The 17,462-nt window shown below is 37.6% G+C and overlaps 1 protein-coding gene across 1 annotated transcript in view; it reads left to right on the forward strand.

The window, feature by feature from the left end:
* Window positions 1–17,462, forward strand: part of PIK3C2G (phosphatidylinositol-4-phosphate 3-kinase catalytic subunit type 2 gamma) — a gene marked incomplete at both ends in the record, with an annotated part of 202,712 nt that overhangs the window by 82,997 nt on the left and 102,253 nt on the right. Inside the window, 2 exons of the mRNA XM_082012052.1 lie at window positions 4,441–4,534; window positions 6,567–6,661. Of these exons, the coding sequence (XP_081868178.1) occupies window positions 4,441–4,534; window positions 6,567–6,661 (189 nt within the window). The remainder of the gene's footprint in view (window positions 1–4,440; window positions 4,535–6,566; window positions 6,662–17,462) is intronic.

Below are 17,462 nucleotides of genomic sequence, written 5' to 3' on the forward strand. Positions count from 1 at the left end.
AATCTGATTTAGCTGAAAGGTAACAGATAGACAAAGAGCTCCCTACTGGCTATATATATGAAAAGAATCAAAGACTGTAAGTTATTCTTTACTTCTAAAGCAAATTGTAATCTATTTTCATTCAGCTCAAAATTAAATTTTTACAAAAAACCATCTTAAAGTCTCAAGGGAGACCTAACAATCTATAGCTACTTAGGCAGAAGTTATAGAATGGGTGGGTGTCAATCATTGGCATCATGCAGGGAGGGAAGAGCAAAAAAGCAAAATGGGTGTTGAGGTTAAATATCAAAGGAAATCAGTTTCATAACTTAAGGAGAATCCAGGTTGCGAGATGAGCTGTGAAGGAGAAATTTGAAGTATTGCATAGTGTGACCCGTTGCTAAGGACTAGACTCCACAACTGCCATTTACTTATTGTTTATTTTTCAGTAGTGTCTCTGACTGTGTAAACCTGGAACAAACTTACAAGAAGTCACATCTCTGTTGTGGAGTACTCATTACCTGAAGAGAGGACAAATAAAATCAGGCAAAAGAACGCTACAATCTGTTACAATGCAGTCAGGCAAATGAATAAGGAACACCATAGTTTTATTTACTTAATTATTTATTGACCAATAGATTATTTGTTGAGGGGAAAAAAACTTGAAATAACTAGAAGTAATTGGAAACCTTGATGAAAATTACCATTTTGAAACTGTGCAAAGAAAGAGTCATACAAGCATTGTTAAAGGTTATTGTTTTAAGTTGCTTTTTTCCTAGCTAACTTCTCAGAGATTTTGGTGACAACTATAAAATAGCTAGTGAAGACTGCCTGAACATCCTGCCTCTCTGAAGCCATAATCACAGGCCACGTGTCAGGAACCCGATAATCTATGGTTCAAATCCTTTGCAAAATTGATCTGATATAGATGAGCTCTGATACAGATGAGCACTTCTTTCTTAGGAGAGTACCCTTAAAGACTGGAATATTGAATTCATTATGATATAGTCATCTCACTTTTCTGTTTCCAGAGTTTTCAGTATGTGTAAGTAATTACATATTCATTGTAGCTAGCCCTGGAAATCAGCTGTCCCCTAATATCCAAACTATGAAGCTGTTTTTCTTAGGCCTAAAGTGATTTCTCTTGCATTGAGTTGCAGAGCCAAAAAATCAATTGTGTCCTCTAATCAAGACTAATTTATGGATTACTGAAATCAGATTTGATGCAACACTCAAAAGTTTGCAAAATTAATCACTGGAAAAACCCTCTAGCCCTAATTAATTACCAGACTACAAGATGGCACAGTTGCCAGGCATATGAAGGGCAGGATATGCTTCTAAACCTTAGCCTGGTTTTGGCTTTTAGCAAATAAACGGATGTAAGCATGCGTGAATAGCATAAGGACCATGTAGTACTACTTGAGTTCATAAGTATTTGCTGTATTTCTAGTGTTTCTGAGGATGTTAAATGTTTGCTGAGATACAAATGTAAGGAGTAAAACAAATAAAATTAAATATTTTTCTATTGTGCCTGTGGCCCTGAACAACATTGAAATTCAAGAGGATATTGCAATGGATGTTACATCTGGAACTTAACAAATTGTCAGGTACTTAAGAGAATGTGTTAACTGCCCATTCTTTCAAAAAGATTCAACTCAGCCTCAAGCTGACGAGATTTACAATCTGAAGGAAACAATCTAGTAACCAGGACCAACAAATTACCAAAATCTCATTCAGGAAGAGTGACAAGAGCTGTGTTTCCTGAAACAAACTAACCTGTAGATTTTTTCACTACAGTGCCTGTGCACTTGAGCTAATCATTATTTTGATCAAATCTTCTATAGATAATTTTGCTAACTTAGATATAACCCCAGTTTTGATTTATAGCAAATCAATTCTAAGCAAATCAAATGTTAGTTGTTGAATTTTATGGGAAGGTTGGGATTAAAATAATTTTATCATTCTTTGTTTAGCTGGAAAAAATATAGGAGTTTCTCTCATCATAGCATTGCATATATTCAAATGTTGGCTGCTAGTAAGAACAAACAGTAACTAATAATAACAACATTTTTCTGCTTGACTTGGTGCCTGTATAGAGCATATTTCACTGTTCAGTAACCTGTTGAACTAGGCGAGAAGGGAAAGGAAAAGACTATTTCCGTATTATCTGCACACGTTTGGCACACAGGCCTTTGGAGCAAATGCATAATTAGAAGATAGGATGATATGAAAGGGATTATCTTTTTAAATATGCAGTCCTCCTTCAAATATGTTTTGTTCTAAATAGCCATGTGAATATTGAAGCAACAACTTCATTTACCTAATAAATTGCCTAGCATAAATAAATAAATACTCCTTGCAAAGTAGGCTAATTTGGGGCTATCATGATAATTTATTTATAATGTAATCCCTCTCTCTCCACCAAGGCCCTCTCAGCATTATACAAACAACTATAAACTGTATTAAAAACTTCATCAAATACGTACCATAACAGACAAACAAAATAAAATCAGACCCGCACCACATTGTTAAAAGGGAGTTTGAAAGTGCTACATGTGGCAGCTGATTGTAGCACAGAAGCCAGGCCTTTCAAGTAGGTCTAACCGTTAGACTTTTTTTTTCCCAAAATATCCACATTTTTATTTGATGGCCTGTGGTTAATTCAATGATCAAAGTGTACATACTGTTCTGCTTCAACTTGTTTTATTGAAAGCTCAAGTTTAGAGCTGCAGGTGCCATTATACTTCTGAACACTTACCTTTACAATTTCTTCTCTTTCTCTCTTGATAGCAATGAGCAGTCATTTCTGCAAATGTGGTACTGTCTCCCATATTTCACTTCTGATTTATTTTTCTAGTGGGTATATTGTTGACAAAAGGTGCTGGACAGGAAGCTGGGAAATGAGCAGTCTGGTTTTGTGTTGAGCTCATAAAGCGGTAATAGTGGTGGCCCCATGACACCTTCTGCCATACATGATGGTTCTGATTTCAGAAGACTTTCTCCAGGGCAAATTGACAGGATAATCTGTGTCCTTTACTCATCGTTTTTATGTATGCCTAGACTGCCAAACGAGATTTTTCAAAAGAGCCTAATAGCTGTATCAGTTCAGAGGGGAAGGATTCACTGCTTTTTGTGGGGCAGGTACTTGCCCTCAGGGAACTGGATCAAAGCCCAGTAGCTCTTTTAAATGATATCTAATTGACTCTGGTGCTGCTTAAAGATATTTTTGCTCCTTCAGCAGAGGTGACCGCCCTTACGGCTCTGGTGACTGAAAGATCTGCATGCACATTTCGAGTCTGCTTCAGGAGAAGACAGAAAAGAATGTTGGAATGGCAGGGTGACACCACATAGCAGACATACACAGAAGAGCATGTCTGTTCCTTTCCTTGTGAAAGCGGGACAGAAGCGGAACAGCTAACTGAACCAATCTAGCAACTTCTGTGTACATGAAATTCTCTGTGTATCACGCTTAATGCCACAAATGCAACGCATGAAAAGTTGGAAATTATTTTTGTGTTTTATTTTTTCAAAAGAAGTCGTTAAAATATTGTTTTTCAGCTTTCGAATATTAAAAGAAACACTGTATACTTTTCTCTGAAAAGAGAGATGATGTTCTGTTAAGAGTCAGTTTTGATCAGTCAGGTTACATCAAAATTTCATTCTTCTTTGTTTTTTTTAAAGAAAAATATTTTGACCAGCTATATTATCCAGCCTTCTTTCCCTGTTTTGTCATGGCTGCTACACCATGTTTTCCTCTTTTCCTGTTTTATCATTTTTATGGTTAGAGCTCGATCACAAAATCTATATTAGTCTACAGCCACTCTGCTTTCAACCAGAATTTGTTGAGAATACATCTTCTGCTGAATATTTGAATATTTTCCAATCAGAAATGGTTGTTTCACTGACTTGGAGCCTTTCTGGGGGAAAGTTTTCCTCTACAAAAACTAAAAAGAAAACATGTTTTCCATTTCAAAATTACTTCTGTTTAAAGAGGTATTTTTCATTGTGTTATGATACAAACCAGACATTGGAATAAATTATCTGAAATGAACCCTTTTTGTGCAGGAAATTTCAATCTTTTGTGTTATTGCTCAGAATCAAAGAAAGTCTTCAAGTGACTGTTCAAAGTTCCCATGGCACAATTTCATGTAAAAGTAGCAAGAGAAGATCCATAATTTGCTACATATTTCAGGAAATTACAATACCCAATAGTTCACATTACAAAAAGTATTTGAAGATCAGGGTTGGTTTTTTCCCTGTATGACACTGGAACAGTCAATCCAATTAAGTTATCTGCTATGTGTTTCTTGACTGTTGTTACAGTAAAGCAAATGAATTGATTTTTTTCCCTATTCCATTTTGAGAGAAAACATGTTTTTCTAACATTTTTTTATCAGTGAGAGCTCAGGAGAGTTGCAGTGGTTCAGTAGCTCTTAATGATATCTATTTGTTTTGCTCTAGTTTTCCAGATCAAGATATTCGCAGAACAGCAGTCCAACAAATAGGAAATCTGTCAAATGATGAATTGTTAGAATACCTCCCGCAGATGGTTCAGGTAAGGAAAAAATTGATAGCCAATGAAGTCTTCTGTCCAGATCGATAACTTCATTAAATACTTTTGATTCTTTCAGTTTGAATTAACAACAGGGCTGAGGTATAGACTGTTTTCCACTCAAGAGAATGTGGCTGTTTTGGCATGCTGATTGAACTTTTCTGTATACTACAGGAAGTATTTTCAAGTAACAAAAATAAAAAATGCATCTGAACAAGAGAAATTCAGCTATGGCCACCAAACCAGGGGCTGGTGGTGGCAGGGCTTCATTGTAGTCAAGAAAGCAAAAGGTGTTGAAACAAATCACAGTTTTCTTAATAACACATATATGGGGAAAATCATTGTCAGCACAGAGTAACGAGGGCAATTTGAGTGTAGAGTTGTCTCTTTATAGGTGTACATTGGATTTCACTGGAAATTAATGTTTTGCAAGTTATGGACCCACTGCTTCCAAAGCAATTACTTTGTTGTTGAGTACGTCCTGTGTTGCAGTTAAGGAGGAACCAGCCACTTTGAAAGATTTATCCGCTTACTTTGTAACACTGTGTACATGGATTGCTTACAATTGCATGTTTCAGAGTTCCTCAGGGGGTTTTCTGTGTTTTTAAATATATATAAATACATGCACATTTTTATACACATATTTAGATAGATAGAATATATTTATGTAATCCACTACTGTGAAGCAATGGAACCTGCACACCTTTACAGCATTCACACAGCAGGGCACTTATGTGACCTTTTAACTTCCACAGCTTCTGTTTCACAAATAAGTTTATTTTGCAAACCAGGTAATCAGATAAAATTTAAATATAACATTGACAGTTTTAAGTGGGCAAAGAAAAGCTGCATACTTACATACTTGGGGCCAGTATTGTTCAATATCTTTATTGATGATCTGGATGAGGGGATCGAGTGCTCCCTCAGTAAGTTTGCAGATGACACCAAATTGGGTGGGAGTGTTGATCTGCTCGAGGGCAGGAGGGCTCTGCAGAGGGATCTGGCCAGGCTGGATCGATGGGCTGAGGTCAACTGTATGAGATTTAATAAGGCCAAGTGCCAGGTCCTGCACTAGGGTCACAACAACCCCATGCAACGCTACAGGCTTGGGGAGGGGTGGCTGGACAGCTGCCTGGCAGAAAAGGACCCAGGGGTGCTGGTTGACAGCTGGCTGAATATGAGCCGGCAGTGTGCCCAGATGGCCAAGAAGGCCAAGAGCATCCTGGCCTGTATCAGAAATAGTGTGGCCAGCAGGAGTAGGGGAGTGATCATGGCCCTGTACCCGGCACTGGTGAGGCTGCATCTCAGATACTGTGTTCAGTTTTGGGCCTCTCACTACAAGAAGGACAGGAGTTGCTGGAGCGTGTCCAGAGAAGGGCAACGAAGCTGGTGAGGGGTCTGGAGAACAAGTCTTATGAGGAGCGGCTGAGGGAACTGGGGTTGTTCAGTCTGGAGAAGAAGAGGCTGAGGGGAGACCTTACCACTCTCTGCAACTACCTGAAAGGGGGTTGTGGTGAGGCGGGTGTTGGTCTCTTCTCCCAGGTAAGTAGCGATAGGATGAGAGGAAGTGGACTCAAGTTGCTCCAGGGGAGGTTTAGACTAGATATTAGGGAAAATTTCATTACTGAGGGAGTGGTCAAGTATTGGAACAGACTGCCCAGGGAGGTGGTGGACTCTCCATCACTGGAGGTGTTCAAAAAATGTGTGGACATGGCATTTTGGGACATGGTTTAGTGGGCATGGTGGTGTTGGGTTGATGGTTGATGATCTTAAATTTTTCCTATCTTAATGATTCTGTGATATATGTTAACACTGCCAGAATCAGGATGGTATCTGCCTGTCTTACAAATGGTGGCAGACACTTAAGTCCTGAAGCGTCTTTGCTCATTGCGTTGCTAGGTCATTCTCTATATGTTGGATTGCTTTGTTGAAACTAAGCACCGAGTCCTTTCTGGTTTTTGGGGTTTTTTTTAAATAAAGGAAAGGGAACAAAGCCAGCATACAAATGTTTCTTATTATTAATTTATCGGTTAAGGTGCTCAAGTTTGAGTGGAGTCTTGAAAGCCCTCTAGTGAAACTCCTGCTGAATCGTTCTCTTCAGAGCATCCAAGTAGCCCATCAACTTTACTGGTAAGATCATTTGCCATTAGTACCATAGTAATTTTCTGTTACAGTGAGCTTTATCCATGATTCTATTGGTGACAAACTCTCTTTTTGTTTAAAATCAACAGAAAACCTAGGGTTTTGCTCCTCCTTTATTCTCCTTTCATTACTGATTGTGCGTAAATTGTATAAAAGACCTACTTATGTTTGCCTTGATCCTGACCCTGGTGGGAGGGAGGGAGGAGGGAACTTCTGTTCACTTAAGGAAGATACCATTTTTATTTTTCTGCATTTTCTGTTTTGAGACAAAAATAGTCTTCCTCAAAATTTGCAAGCTCCAAGCAGCATTGGCTTACTTATAGAGGATCCTACTTTTGTGGTTTCTCTGACCTCTCCTGAAGTGGTCAGACTTCTCATGTCTGCCAAAGTGTCTCTCTTACCCCTTTGTATACCAGCCTGACTTGTGATGGTAGAGTTCCCAATGGTTCCTTTTCGTGATTATGGAGATGTACCAGTCCTTACAGTAACTGCCATTCGCCATCTACCTCTACAATGTAAGAAACTCTGTAGTTGTATTATTGCACGCGGTGGTTATTCTGTTTGCTGTGCTGTTACTTCACAGCCGTCTGAATAGGAATGTGGCTTTCTGCTGTCTGAACAACTGCCCTATGATCTGAAAATCAAACTGTTGTGGTTTGTTTGGGTTTTTTTCCATGTTTAGTAATGATGGATGAACTGAGCTTTCATTTACAGTTCACCTGGTTCAGACCCCTTACAGCAACAGCAAAAGCTTTCCTGCCTGCAAAGGAAAGACAACAACTTCAAATGTAATCATATGGTTGATGAATTGTGAGGTCGGAAAGAGCATAGGTCATACTTTCATACCTGCATGATCTCTGGAAGTGTTAGTGGGGATAAAACAGAATTATGAATGTGTTTGTTTCACTGAAATGAGTAGGGTAACAATAACATGCCTAATGAGTCTATCTGTCAAATAAAGAGGAACCACATTTAGCGGAGCCATTTTTCTGACAGTGCCTGAAATCTGCTTGAGACAATTTCTACTATCTTATATTAAACTTAGTCATACTGGATATGAAATGTGCAGTCTAGAGTTCTTGAATGTGCCCAGAGAGTTGGTAGTTTTCCTGTGCAATTGGAAATGACTTCTCGAGTTGAATGGAGAGTGAGAACATCATCGGTTTGCCTTTGTTTTTCTTTAACTCCTCTCTTCTCAGAAGAAAAAAGGCTAAGTATGTGCGGTCTTCTTCCTCCTTACTTTGCAGTGTAGATCTGTGTAGATCCCCATTTTTTCCTCAAATTTTGCTCAAGCTGTCTAATATCTTGGGTAATATATAGAAGATATTCCATCGTGAATAAGAGATATCCTTATCTGGCAATACAATTTAATCTGACAAAATAAATCTATTTTATATATAGCTTAATATATAGCATAACTATACATACCCACATCAAATAGAATATCTCTCAGTGTTCACTGTATTCTCTGCCTTTCAGCTGGTAGTAGCCCTGTTCATGTCACCCAACCATGGATGGTTTTTCAAGCACATTTTTTCCCTGTGTGCATTAGCAATTAGAGATATCATCAGCTACTGAGTGTTTGTTAAATATTTTGATTATTGTCTTCTGCTTTAGTTGCAGTGGAACAGTTTACTAGTTTAGTAAACTTGTTTCTAATTGCACATATCCTGGAGTTGCACATAATTGTGGACCCTTCACATAAGTAATATTTTTAATTGTATCAATAGTAATTTGCTGCTCATCCCTAAATAAACAGTATCTTCTACTCGAAATGCAAACTTTAGTTTTCCTAGAGGGACAGCTTTTGATTAAATCTTAAAATTAATATGCAATTGTATGTATGTATGTGTAAATATGTGTATGTATATAAAACATATATACACACACATACATTTCTAGAAATATTCAGAGATTTACCTTTGCTTTTTTCTTCTTTATAATTCAAAAATTTATTTTCTCTAATCATTATTCTTCATTATTGTCTTTCAGTATTGTCTTACTGAGTCACAAGACAGAAATGGATGTAATTTCGTCAGCATTAGCATCTGGGTAACATAACTGAAGAGTACATTGCCAGCTAACACTTAGCATCCGCTAACTTTCCTTGTAAACTTGGTAATCTTGAGAGTTTGCTGCCAGGGCCTCCTTAGCCAAAAAAGCAGGTAATATCAGGAGAGGGAAACACTGTGACAGTGGATCAGATGTGTGTATTTGAGTTCTTTTTCATGGAACAACCTGTTAATAAACTGCCACAGGTGACTCATTTCTGAGAACAAATTCACCTAACGGCTGTGTCTTAAAATATGGCAAAACCTGGGAGAGCAGAGAAACACGAGCAAATACAGCAGACAGAAATAAGAGCAGCCACCTCTGTGGCAGTCACTCTTCGAAGTATCATGGTAGAACTATGTGCACGTAATATAAACGGAGTCATCATTAATTTTAGGTGGGGAGGTTGTTTCACATGATATACCTGCTGGCCGGCTGCTCTCAGTTTCCAAAACTGGTAAATTTTAAACAGTCTGGCTAAACTTGTGTGTATAATATATGTGTTTAGCTGCACAAAGTAATTGTGCAAACATCTAGTATTCCTACTCAAATTAGTGGAAGAAGCTGGAGTACCTCTTTTATTTAGGCTTTTTGTTCAAATGTTTCAATCTAAACTGAAAACTTTAATATGGCACACATATTTCAGTCCTTATAAAAGTAATGGAACCTCCGTAGGTTTTCTTCCACTTACGTCTAAAGAGGTTTTAAAAATAGCTGAATTATTTGATAATATGGGGAACACATGTGTGCATGTACACTCACAAAACTTCTTTTAAGAAATGCAATTAGGTAACATTTTATTCTCAAGTGTTGCATTCTGTTTCATTACCAGATTAGCAATCATGAAGCAAGGACTGGTAAAAACAAACTTTAGTAACAAGATTATTTTTAATTGTAATGAATGACATTACCATTCCACTATTAAATAATATAACACTGTACACAGTGTACCCACCCAAAATAAAACTTGGAAAAGAAGAGTCTAATTCAGAAAACTGGTGATGTGATTTCAGAACCACAAGGGAAAAGTCAACTGATTTTAACTTCCATGTTTTAAAGTCTAGAAACTAGTTACCAGAACTGGTGATGTCTCTCAACACTAACTTATTTTAATGACAAATACAATTTACAATAATATCTCAGTTATTTAAACTTAACTTAATTTCCCTGCACACCAGAGATAAGCAGCTACCCAGCAATGATGTACCAGCTCATCACCTTTTTCATATTAATGTTGGATAGTTAACGCCTTTCCATTAAGCAGTGATAAGCTTGTCTGAAGATTTTATTTAAGAATTATGGGACAGTAATTGGCAAAGGTGGACAGAACAGATAGTTCATTCTTGGAACACATCTTTAGGTGTTGTAAATCAGGATAACTTCAGTCTGTTCTTTGCTTGTATCTGCTATAGATTTGTCCCATTAATTCTGATTTGTAGAGTGAAAAGGTAACAGATCTTACACTCTATGTTTGTTTGTTTTCTTCTTATCATGTGCAACTTTTTCCTTTTCTAAATTCTTGAGGAGTTTGAGCCATCTGCATCCATCAGTGTTTCAACTCCTCATTGGTACTTTTGAATGTGCTTCCCATCTCAAGACCAAAAATTACCCATGCATACAGTGCCAACACAGGACCTATGTACCATTTAAATACCATTTTAGTCTTATTTCAAGAGTTTCTAATGTATGTGAGGCATGGGGAACATTTACCCTGCCCCACTATCTTCTAGAAATTTGCTCTGGTTCTAGACTTTTCCCATCTGAGTTCCTGGGAGGGGAGAAGGCTGGAGCAAGTTTTCCCATTCCCTGGAGCTATGGTAAGAAGAGAAGGTATTAAACTGGTTCTAGCAAAGCAGGAAAGTTGCTTGAGGGGAAAGAAACCTGCTGAGCCCCTTTGGGCCCTTCTGCTTGCTGAAATTCTCTGTTTATCTCCTTGCTACCCTTTCACACACAGGGGTTTTTTTTTGTCAGCTTTTGTGCAGGAATTTTAATGGAGTTGTCTCTGGCAACCTGCCAATCAGTTTCCCACTTGCTTGAGCGTTTTTGGCTTTTAGCTACTTTCTTAAATGGCAGCTGCAGCGTACAATCGAAACAGCTGGCTGGGGCAGCAGGTGGCCAGGAATATGTCTTACGGATGGTTGTCTTCCTCAGAAGGATTGAATAACAGGGAAAAGCATAGCATCCGCTAGGATCTGTGGCAGCTGCTTGAAGGTGGTGCTAAGGAACAGGTGTCATTGTCGTGGAAGAGTACGAGTGTTTGTAACCTTGGCAGAGCATGAGGATCTGGTATGCTTAGCTCAAGAAAATAAAAGGAGAAATCCTTGCTGAAGGCAAAATGTCCTTTTGTAGCTTGTCTCCTAAGTCACTAAAACTTTATAGAACTCTCCTAGTTTACAGCACTTCTCAACTACAGTTTGACTGACAACCAAGAGAAAAGGGAGTTGGTGTCTATCTTTTCCTGTCCGCATCTTGTAGATAAGTAAGCATGTAAGATTAAAAGGGAACTCATGGTGAAATCCAGCACACTGAAAACAATGTGAATTAGACTATTGATTTCAAGGCTAGAACATAATATTTTATTTTTATTTCTTTGTCTATATAAAAAGGACATGGAAGAACCAAAAAGAACATAAGCAATGTATAAAAGTTTAAAAAAGATCCCAGTTAAATGCTCTACTGTTGGGAGGTTTGTCCCTCAATACTATGTTTTCTAAAATTGTTACCACTTAGTTTCATTCAGCACTCTAGCATTGAACAATAGATTATTGCTTCATATTTTCTGAAAGGAAATATATTTTTCACTGTCAAAACCGTTCTATGTTAACCATAATTTACTTGAAGACTTCAAAAGAAGGAATAAATCAAGCAGATACTCATCTGTCCAACACTCTTAATCATCTGAACATTAAACAGGCGACCATCCTCCAGCTCTTTCTCTTCTCACATTATGTTGTCTTTCTCCTACAGTCAGAATTTATCAAGCCTGCTAATTATTAATAAACCTCCTAAATAGCTGTGTAGAGCAGGCCGAAAAGCCCAAGCCATTAAAATGACATTACTGTAAATACAAAACCTGTCTATTTTGCTTTCTGGTAATTTGGTCCTTCTTACTGATCAGAATCAAAGGATCACTTAACCATATATGTAACTTTAAGCCTGTAAATTGCCAGTCCCAGTAGGTGTTTGATCAGTTGTTTTGCTGCTATGCTTTAGGATTTGATTTCAAGTCTGGAACTGCTCAATCTTACAACCTTCTGAGAGTAACGTGTCATTCAACTGAGTGCTGGTTATATATTTAATCTGAATTTGGAGTAGTTGATGTGATCAGCATTGTGTTTTGGACTGCAGAGAACCTCACCTGTAGAGTGGATTCACATCTAGGGATTTTATATCTGAACTCATAATTCTTACTTATGAAATGCAAATAATTTGGAAACCTTTTTTTCCTGCTTACTTATGTGTATAGTAAAACACCATTAGAACACTATTTTTCTGAGATAATGATTCAACTGTCTACTGTGCTAAATGCTTCATTATTAGCCTTGTGGGACTTGGATTATTGCCTTGGAAAACAGACAGATAATTATTGTGTTTCCTAATTTACAGACTCCAGTTTTAGAAAAAGATGGTGTCAAATGAAACAAAGAGATTTTGTTGCAAAGAAGCGCAAAGAAGCACAAAGAAGTAACATAACTCTTTGATAGTTTTGACCTTCAGTGTTTACAGATTGAGTGCGCAAATGCCACGTTTAAGTCAAAAAATCGCATCTTACATTTAATTCAACACTTTTTAGGTTTTAAGAAAAAACTGCTATTTTAGTCTCACTTTTTTCTGACTCTAAGGAAAGGCAGGAGTGAACCGATAAAAGGAGGTATTAGCTACCATGGGTCTGTCAATATTGCTCAATAAAAGAGGACCGGGGAGCAAGACCAAGTGCTAGACCTTCAGTCTGCCATAGTTTGTAACTGCTGCCTTCCTCTCTGGCCCTGTTTTGGACTGCCTTCTCCAAGACAGCACTGGAGCACAGTTTGGGAATACTTTACTCCAGGAACCACCCCTAAAAGGCAAGATGGGCAAAAGTGCTCCAGCTTTGACACACTGTGTCCTACAACACTGCTCTACCCATACTTGCATGCTCCTGTGAACCATGTGAGACACATAACACTGACCTTCGGTGTCTTTTGATCTTACTACCATTTGTGGACTATAACGTAACCATCACAGTATTTCTGAAGCTATAGCCTCAGACACGCACACAGAGAACTGTAACTTATGACCACAGGGTGTAGCGTGCAGAGCACCAGGGAGTCCCAAAGCCCAGTGGCGTCTGGTGAACATGCAGCCTGTGTGCTGCAGAGGGAACCTGACCTACTACATCTGTGCCGCTCGGCTCCAGGTCCAGGGAGTGCTCCATGTGTCTCTTAATCTTATAAACGTAACCTAAAGCACAGGCTGACATTGACTGAGATAATCCAAGGGCACGGTTTGCATGCTAGAATGCAAACTTTGCATACTTTCAGGCAAAGGTACAGGCATATTGGCAGTTGTTCTACCCTTTAGTAGGAATATTTGTAAAGTTGCTGTCTATTCTGTTCCATATACAAAGGAAAGAAGCCTGAATCCATACCTTTTTGCACTTTATGAGACTCTTTCCATTGGCTTTAGTGGCCTTTTAGTCGAGCAATTATACTCTGGGAATAAGTGTGACATGTTTTGCTAGAATTAAGTTTACTTATTTAATTCAAATGGCATTACACATAACAATTTTTGCCAAAGAACAAAGATGTTGCAGATGCTATGATTTCTCTTTATAAACTGAAATATTCTGACTAAAATAGTAAACATTTCAAACTTTTAAACTTCTAACTAAAAGCAAAATGAAAGTAAATTCCAAAGAACTAAAAATCAAATTGCAAACACTACTGGGAAAAGATAACAAAGAACCTAAACATGACATTTTAACATTTTAAATATAAAAAGGGTTACTGGACATAGAGATAACTCTGTATGTGTCCCCACTTTGGAACACAGGAAATTCCATGCCAAAAATCATATTTGAGGAGGATTAACATGGTCAAGTGCAACATAAAAATGTCTGCAAATGCCAAAGTTATCAGTGTGTGTTACTGTAATGAAAAAATACACCATTATGTATGTGTACAAGTGAACCTACTTAGACTCGAAAAGTTAAACTAAAAAAAGTGAAAGGTTTCTGAAAATAAAAAAAAAAAAGAACAGCAACTGGCCTTAATTGTTTTAGCTGCTTCATGTTTTATAAGGTAGCACTAAGAAAATGTTTTTCAGTACATTGGGTTTTTTTCAAACACTGCTTATCTGATTTATTTTTGTTTTGGCGCTTTTTACATTTACAAATGTTGAAGCTGACAAGTCTATATTTTTAGTTATGTTGTAAAACTCCCTACTAACTTCAAGTCATATCTATCATAGTTCCTCCAATAGTGTAACTGAATATGAAAGATGGGTGTCATCTTTTTGTCCTTTTGTGGAAAGGATCGAACGTACCATTTTGGTGTTGTGTTACGACGTGTCTGATGCTTGGATGTGATGGACTATAATGACCGGCTTCTGGAGTTGAACAGGACTGAGTTAGCGGAGCTGGTGTTGCTGAGGAAGGGCTTGAGAGCAGGGCTCTGCACAGATGTCACACTAGGCTTTCATCTGTGCCTTTCATCTTTTTCCCATTAAAAATATTTTATTGTTGCTTCCTTCAAAAACAAAAGAAAGCGCCAAAATCTTTCCTGACGGATACCTCACATAATCTTTGTTTGTCCCAGGGGAACATTTGGGGATGTAAACCAGTGTAGTAATAAATCAGGAAAGCTTATGACAAAACATTCATCTAGTTCTGTCACTTTAAATGGATAATTTTCAGTCACAGATTTGATGGATGTGGAGGAGTTGTTTTGTTTTTTATACTATGAAAGACTGCTGGAAAAAGATGACTGAAAGTAATCCATGAAGATATGTCTTTACACTGAAATTTGCTTTAGGTATTCATTGAGCTAGGCCAATATAGGAAGAGTGACCAGCCTTAATAACCTGAAATCTCCAAATCATAAATAATAACAGTAGCTGCAATTTTAAGATGATGCAAATTTCCCAAATCAGGCTGCAATGGTTTTGGAGAGTGAAATCCTCAGTCGGAAAGCAACCAGCATGGAGAATCTCCTGTGATTCTCAGCTGAGCAGCTGATGGTGTGTTTCAGGAGTGAAATGTTGCCTTTTGCAGCCGAGGGCAATCCTGTGGGTGAGAGGGGTCCTCCAGCAGGCTGCTTCTCTGCTACAGAGTCGTGGTGCTACCCGATTCTGATTGCTGAGGTGAAATACTAGGATAGGGCACCTCACTTTAAATTTGTTCAATATAATATCTAAAAAAAATTTGCTTTGCCTTTCATGCTTATGCTTTCAGGTTTTACCTTTCTGAATCTTTGGAAACTATGTCATTATGAACTCCTTTGTATAAAGCTTTTTTTTCTGTAAATGGCAGTTATTGTATGCAAAATGAATCTGTAGATGCTTCAGAATTGCACAGATAATCTAAACCATTTTATAAGTCTTGCTCAGTTATAGGTCTTTTTGTCTTTCCAGCTTAGCAAGCTTTTGTGTTTTAACTATAGCTGTTTGAACCAGTTTTTGACAAAATTTGTCTTGAGCTACCCTGGAGAGTTGTTTTCAATCCATTTTTCTTTGAATGTGTGTTGCAACGTTCTTACCACATGACTTGAATAAATGCAGTGCAGGCTCTTGAGTTTCTTGGATTGATGTGGTGGGAGTCCTCATTTATAGTTATCATGCAATCGATCACAGCCTTGTCTGACAGATTTGAGTTTAGTCAGTCATTCCTATTTCTGAACACTTTTAGTAACATCTTTAGGGAAAAGTGTGAATAAAGAGAGAGGCTTCAAGTGGATACAGGACATTCAGCGTAATGAATTGCTGGTCATCTTAACATCACTGTCACTTGTATGTTGCTGTGGTTAATATTTCTAGGCCTAAATGTCATTCTCCACCAGAATGAAAGCTGGGCTTTGGACCTTTGTCTAAATGACTGAAACATTAGAAAAAGGAGAATAATGAATTAGACTTTGTTGAATATGTTCCATCAGTACATGATTTAATGGAAAATTACTTTGTGACGAATGGGAATTTTTCTGAGAAATGAAGTCCCTAATGTAAAACCAAATATAATTATTAACAGGTTTAAAAAAAAACAACAACAACAAAACCCAAGCTATAATGAAAGGCAATATTTTTAAGGAGAAAAGGGGGAAGGATTGATAAAAGGTCTTCCCAGGTCAACAGTGCAGAATTGTTATAAATCAGTATTTTTAGGTATTTGCAGATGATATTTCAGGATTAAATGCATAAAACCCTTGCTGTTTGAAAATATTTCCTTGAGCATTAATTGCTTTTTGAATGCTTACCCATACTAAGTGGTATATTACTCTGTAATCATAATTTGGATGTCATTTGGACGGGGACCAAATTAAAAATAAGCTGGGAGAGGAAAGAAAGAACTGTCAGATGAGTTGGTTTTGCATGGCTTTTTTGCTTGAACGGCACTGCTAACATGTTGTAATAACCTCCTTTTAAGCAAAATAATTATGCAACGGACCATGTCTCATGTCGTCTCATTCGGTGTTTTCTGGGCAAAGAGCCCACTGGATTAAAACAGATGTGTGTTGGACCTTTGACTTAAATAACAGAAAGTGACCAGTGAATCTAAAGGAATTAAGATTCCTTCCAAATCTAAAGCCTGTAAAACTCTACCCAATAGTTTGTACAACCAGTAGATATCTCAGTGAAAAGACAGACAGCTGGATTGCTCTTTAGCTTCCACTGTGATGTCTGTCAAATACACAGAATACTGTTTGGTAAAGTTCATGACATTATTTCATTGTTTCAGAAAGAAAATCAGGCTACAAGAATTGACTTCTGTCTCTGAAAGGCCATTATTCCTATGTAAAGACATTCACTAAGAATATCACATGTTATCACAATATTGTATCAGTAGTGATAGTTTTACAGAAATAATTCTGTGGCTGAAGGATTAATGTAAAGTAGTTAGTAAGGAATATTTTGAAAAATGATCATAAAAATCAAAGCTTTTCAGAGAAATATTGAGCTTAGATGCAACATTCAGATGCTATGTAAATTGCCAGATGAAGTTGAAAAAAAAAATCTTAATACTTATGCTAGTAACTGGAGATGTGAAAGTAGAGACTTGTGGCTGAGGTAACCCAGTAGGTGCCACACTGAGCTATTTTGAATGATTTCATTTCCCCTCCCCTCTTCCCCCTGCTCCCCCCATATTGTTGATAAGTACCCCATTCATTCTAAAGCAAGTCACTAGCATTTTTTCAACTCAACCTAGAGGACATGCAATGCATATTTTAAGAAAATCCCTAATACAAATATTTCTATATCAGGTACATCTTCTCCTCTTGGTGTTCATCTGAATTGCTCGATCCTAAGACATTAACAGGTTGTCTTACTACTTAGCCTGAAAACAGACTGCCTTTTAAACATAATGATTTATGAAATATCATTGGTATCTCACCTGTGCAGTATGCCACCTGGCTGCTGTCCACTCATGGCTGTTACTTGAGGGAAAACCCATTTGTTTATGTTAAAAAAAAAAAAAAAAAAAGGAGTTATTAATTGGAGAGTGGGGTTTAAGACAGGGTAAGTTGCTGGCAATTATTTGGTTGTAAAT

This window comes from Phaethon aethereus (genome assembly GCF_964289735.1).
Source record: "Phaethon aethereus genome assembly, chromosome: 1".
NCBI classification, from domain to species: domain Eukaryota; kingdom Metazoa; phylum Chordata; class Aves; order Phaethontiformes; family Phaethontidae; genus Phaethon; species Phaethon aethereus.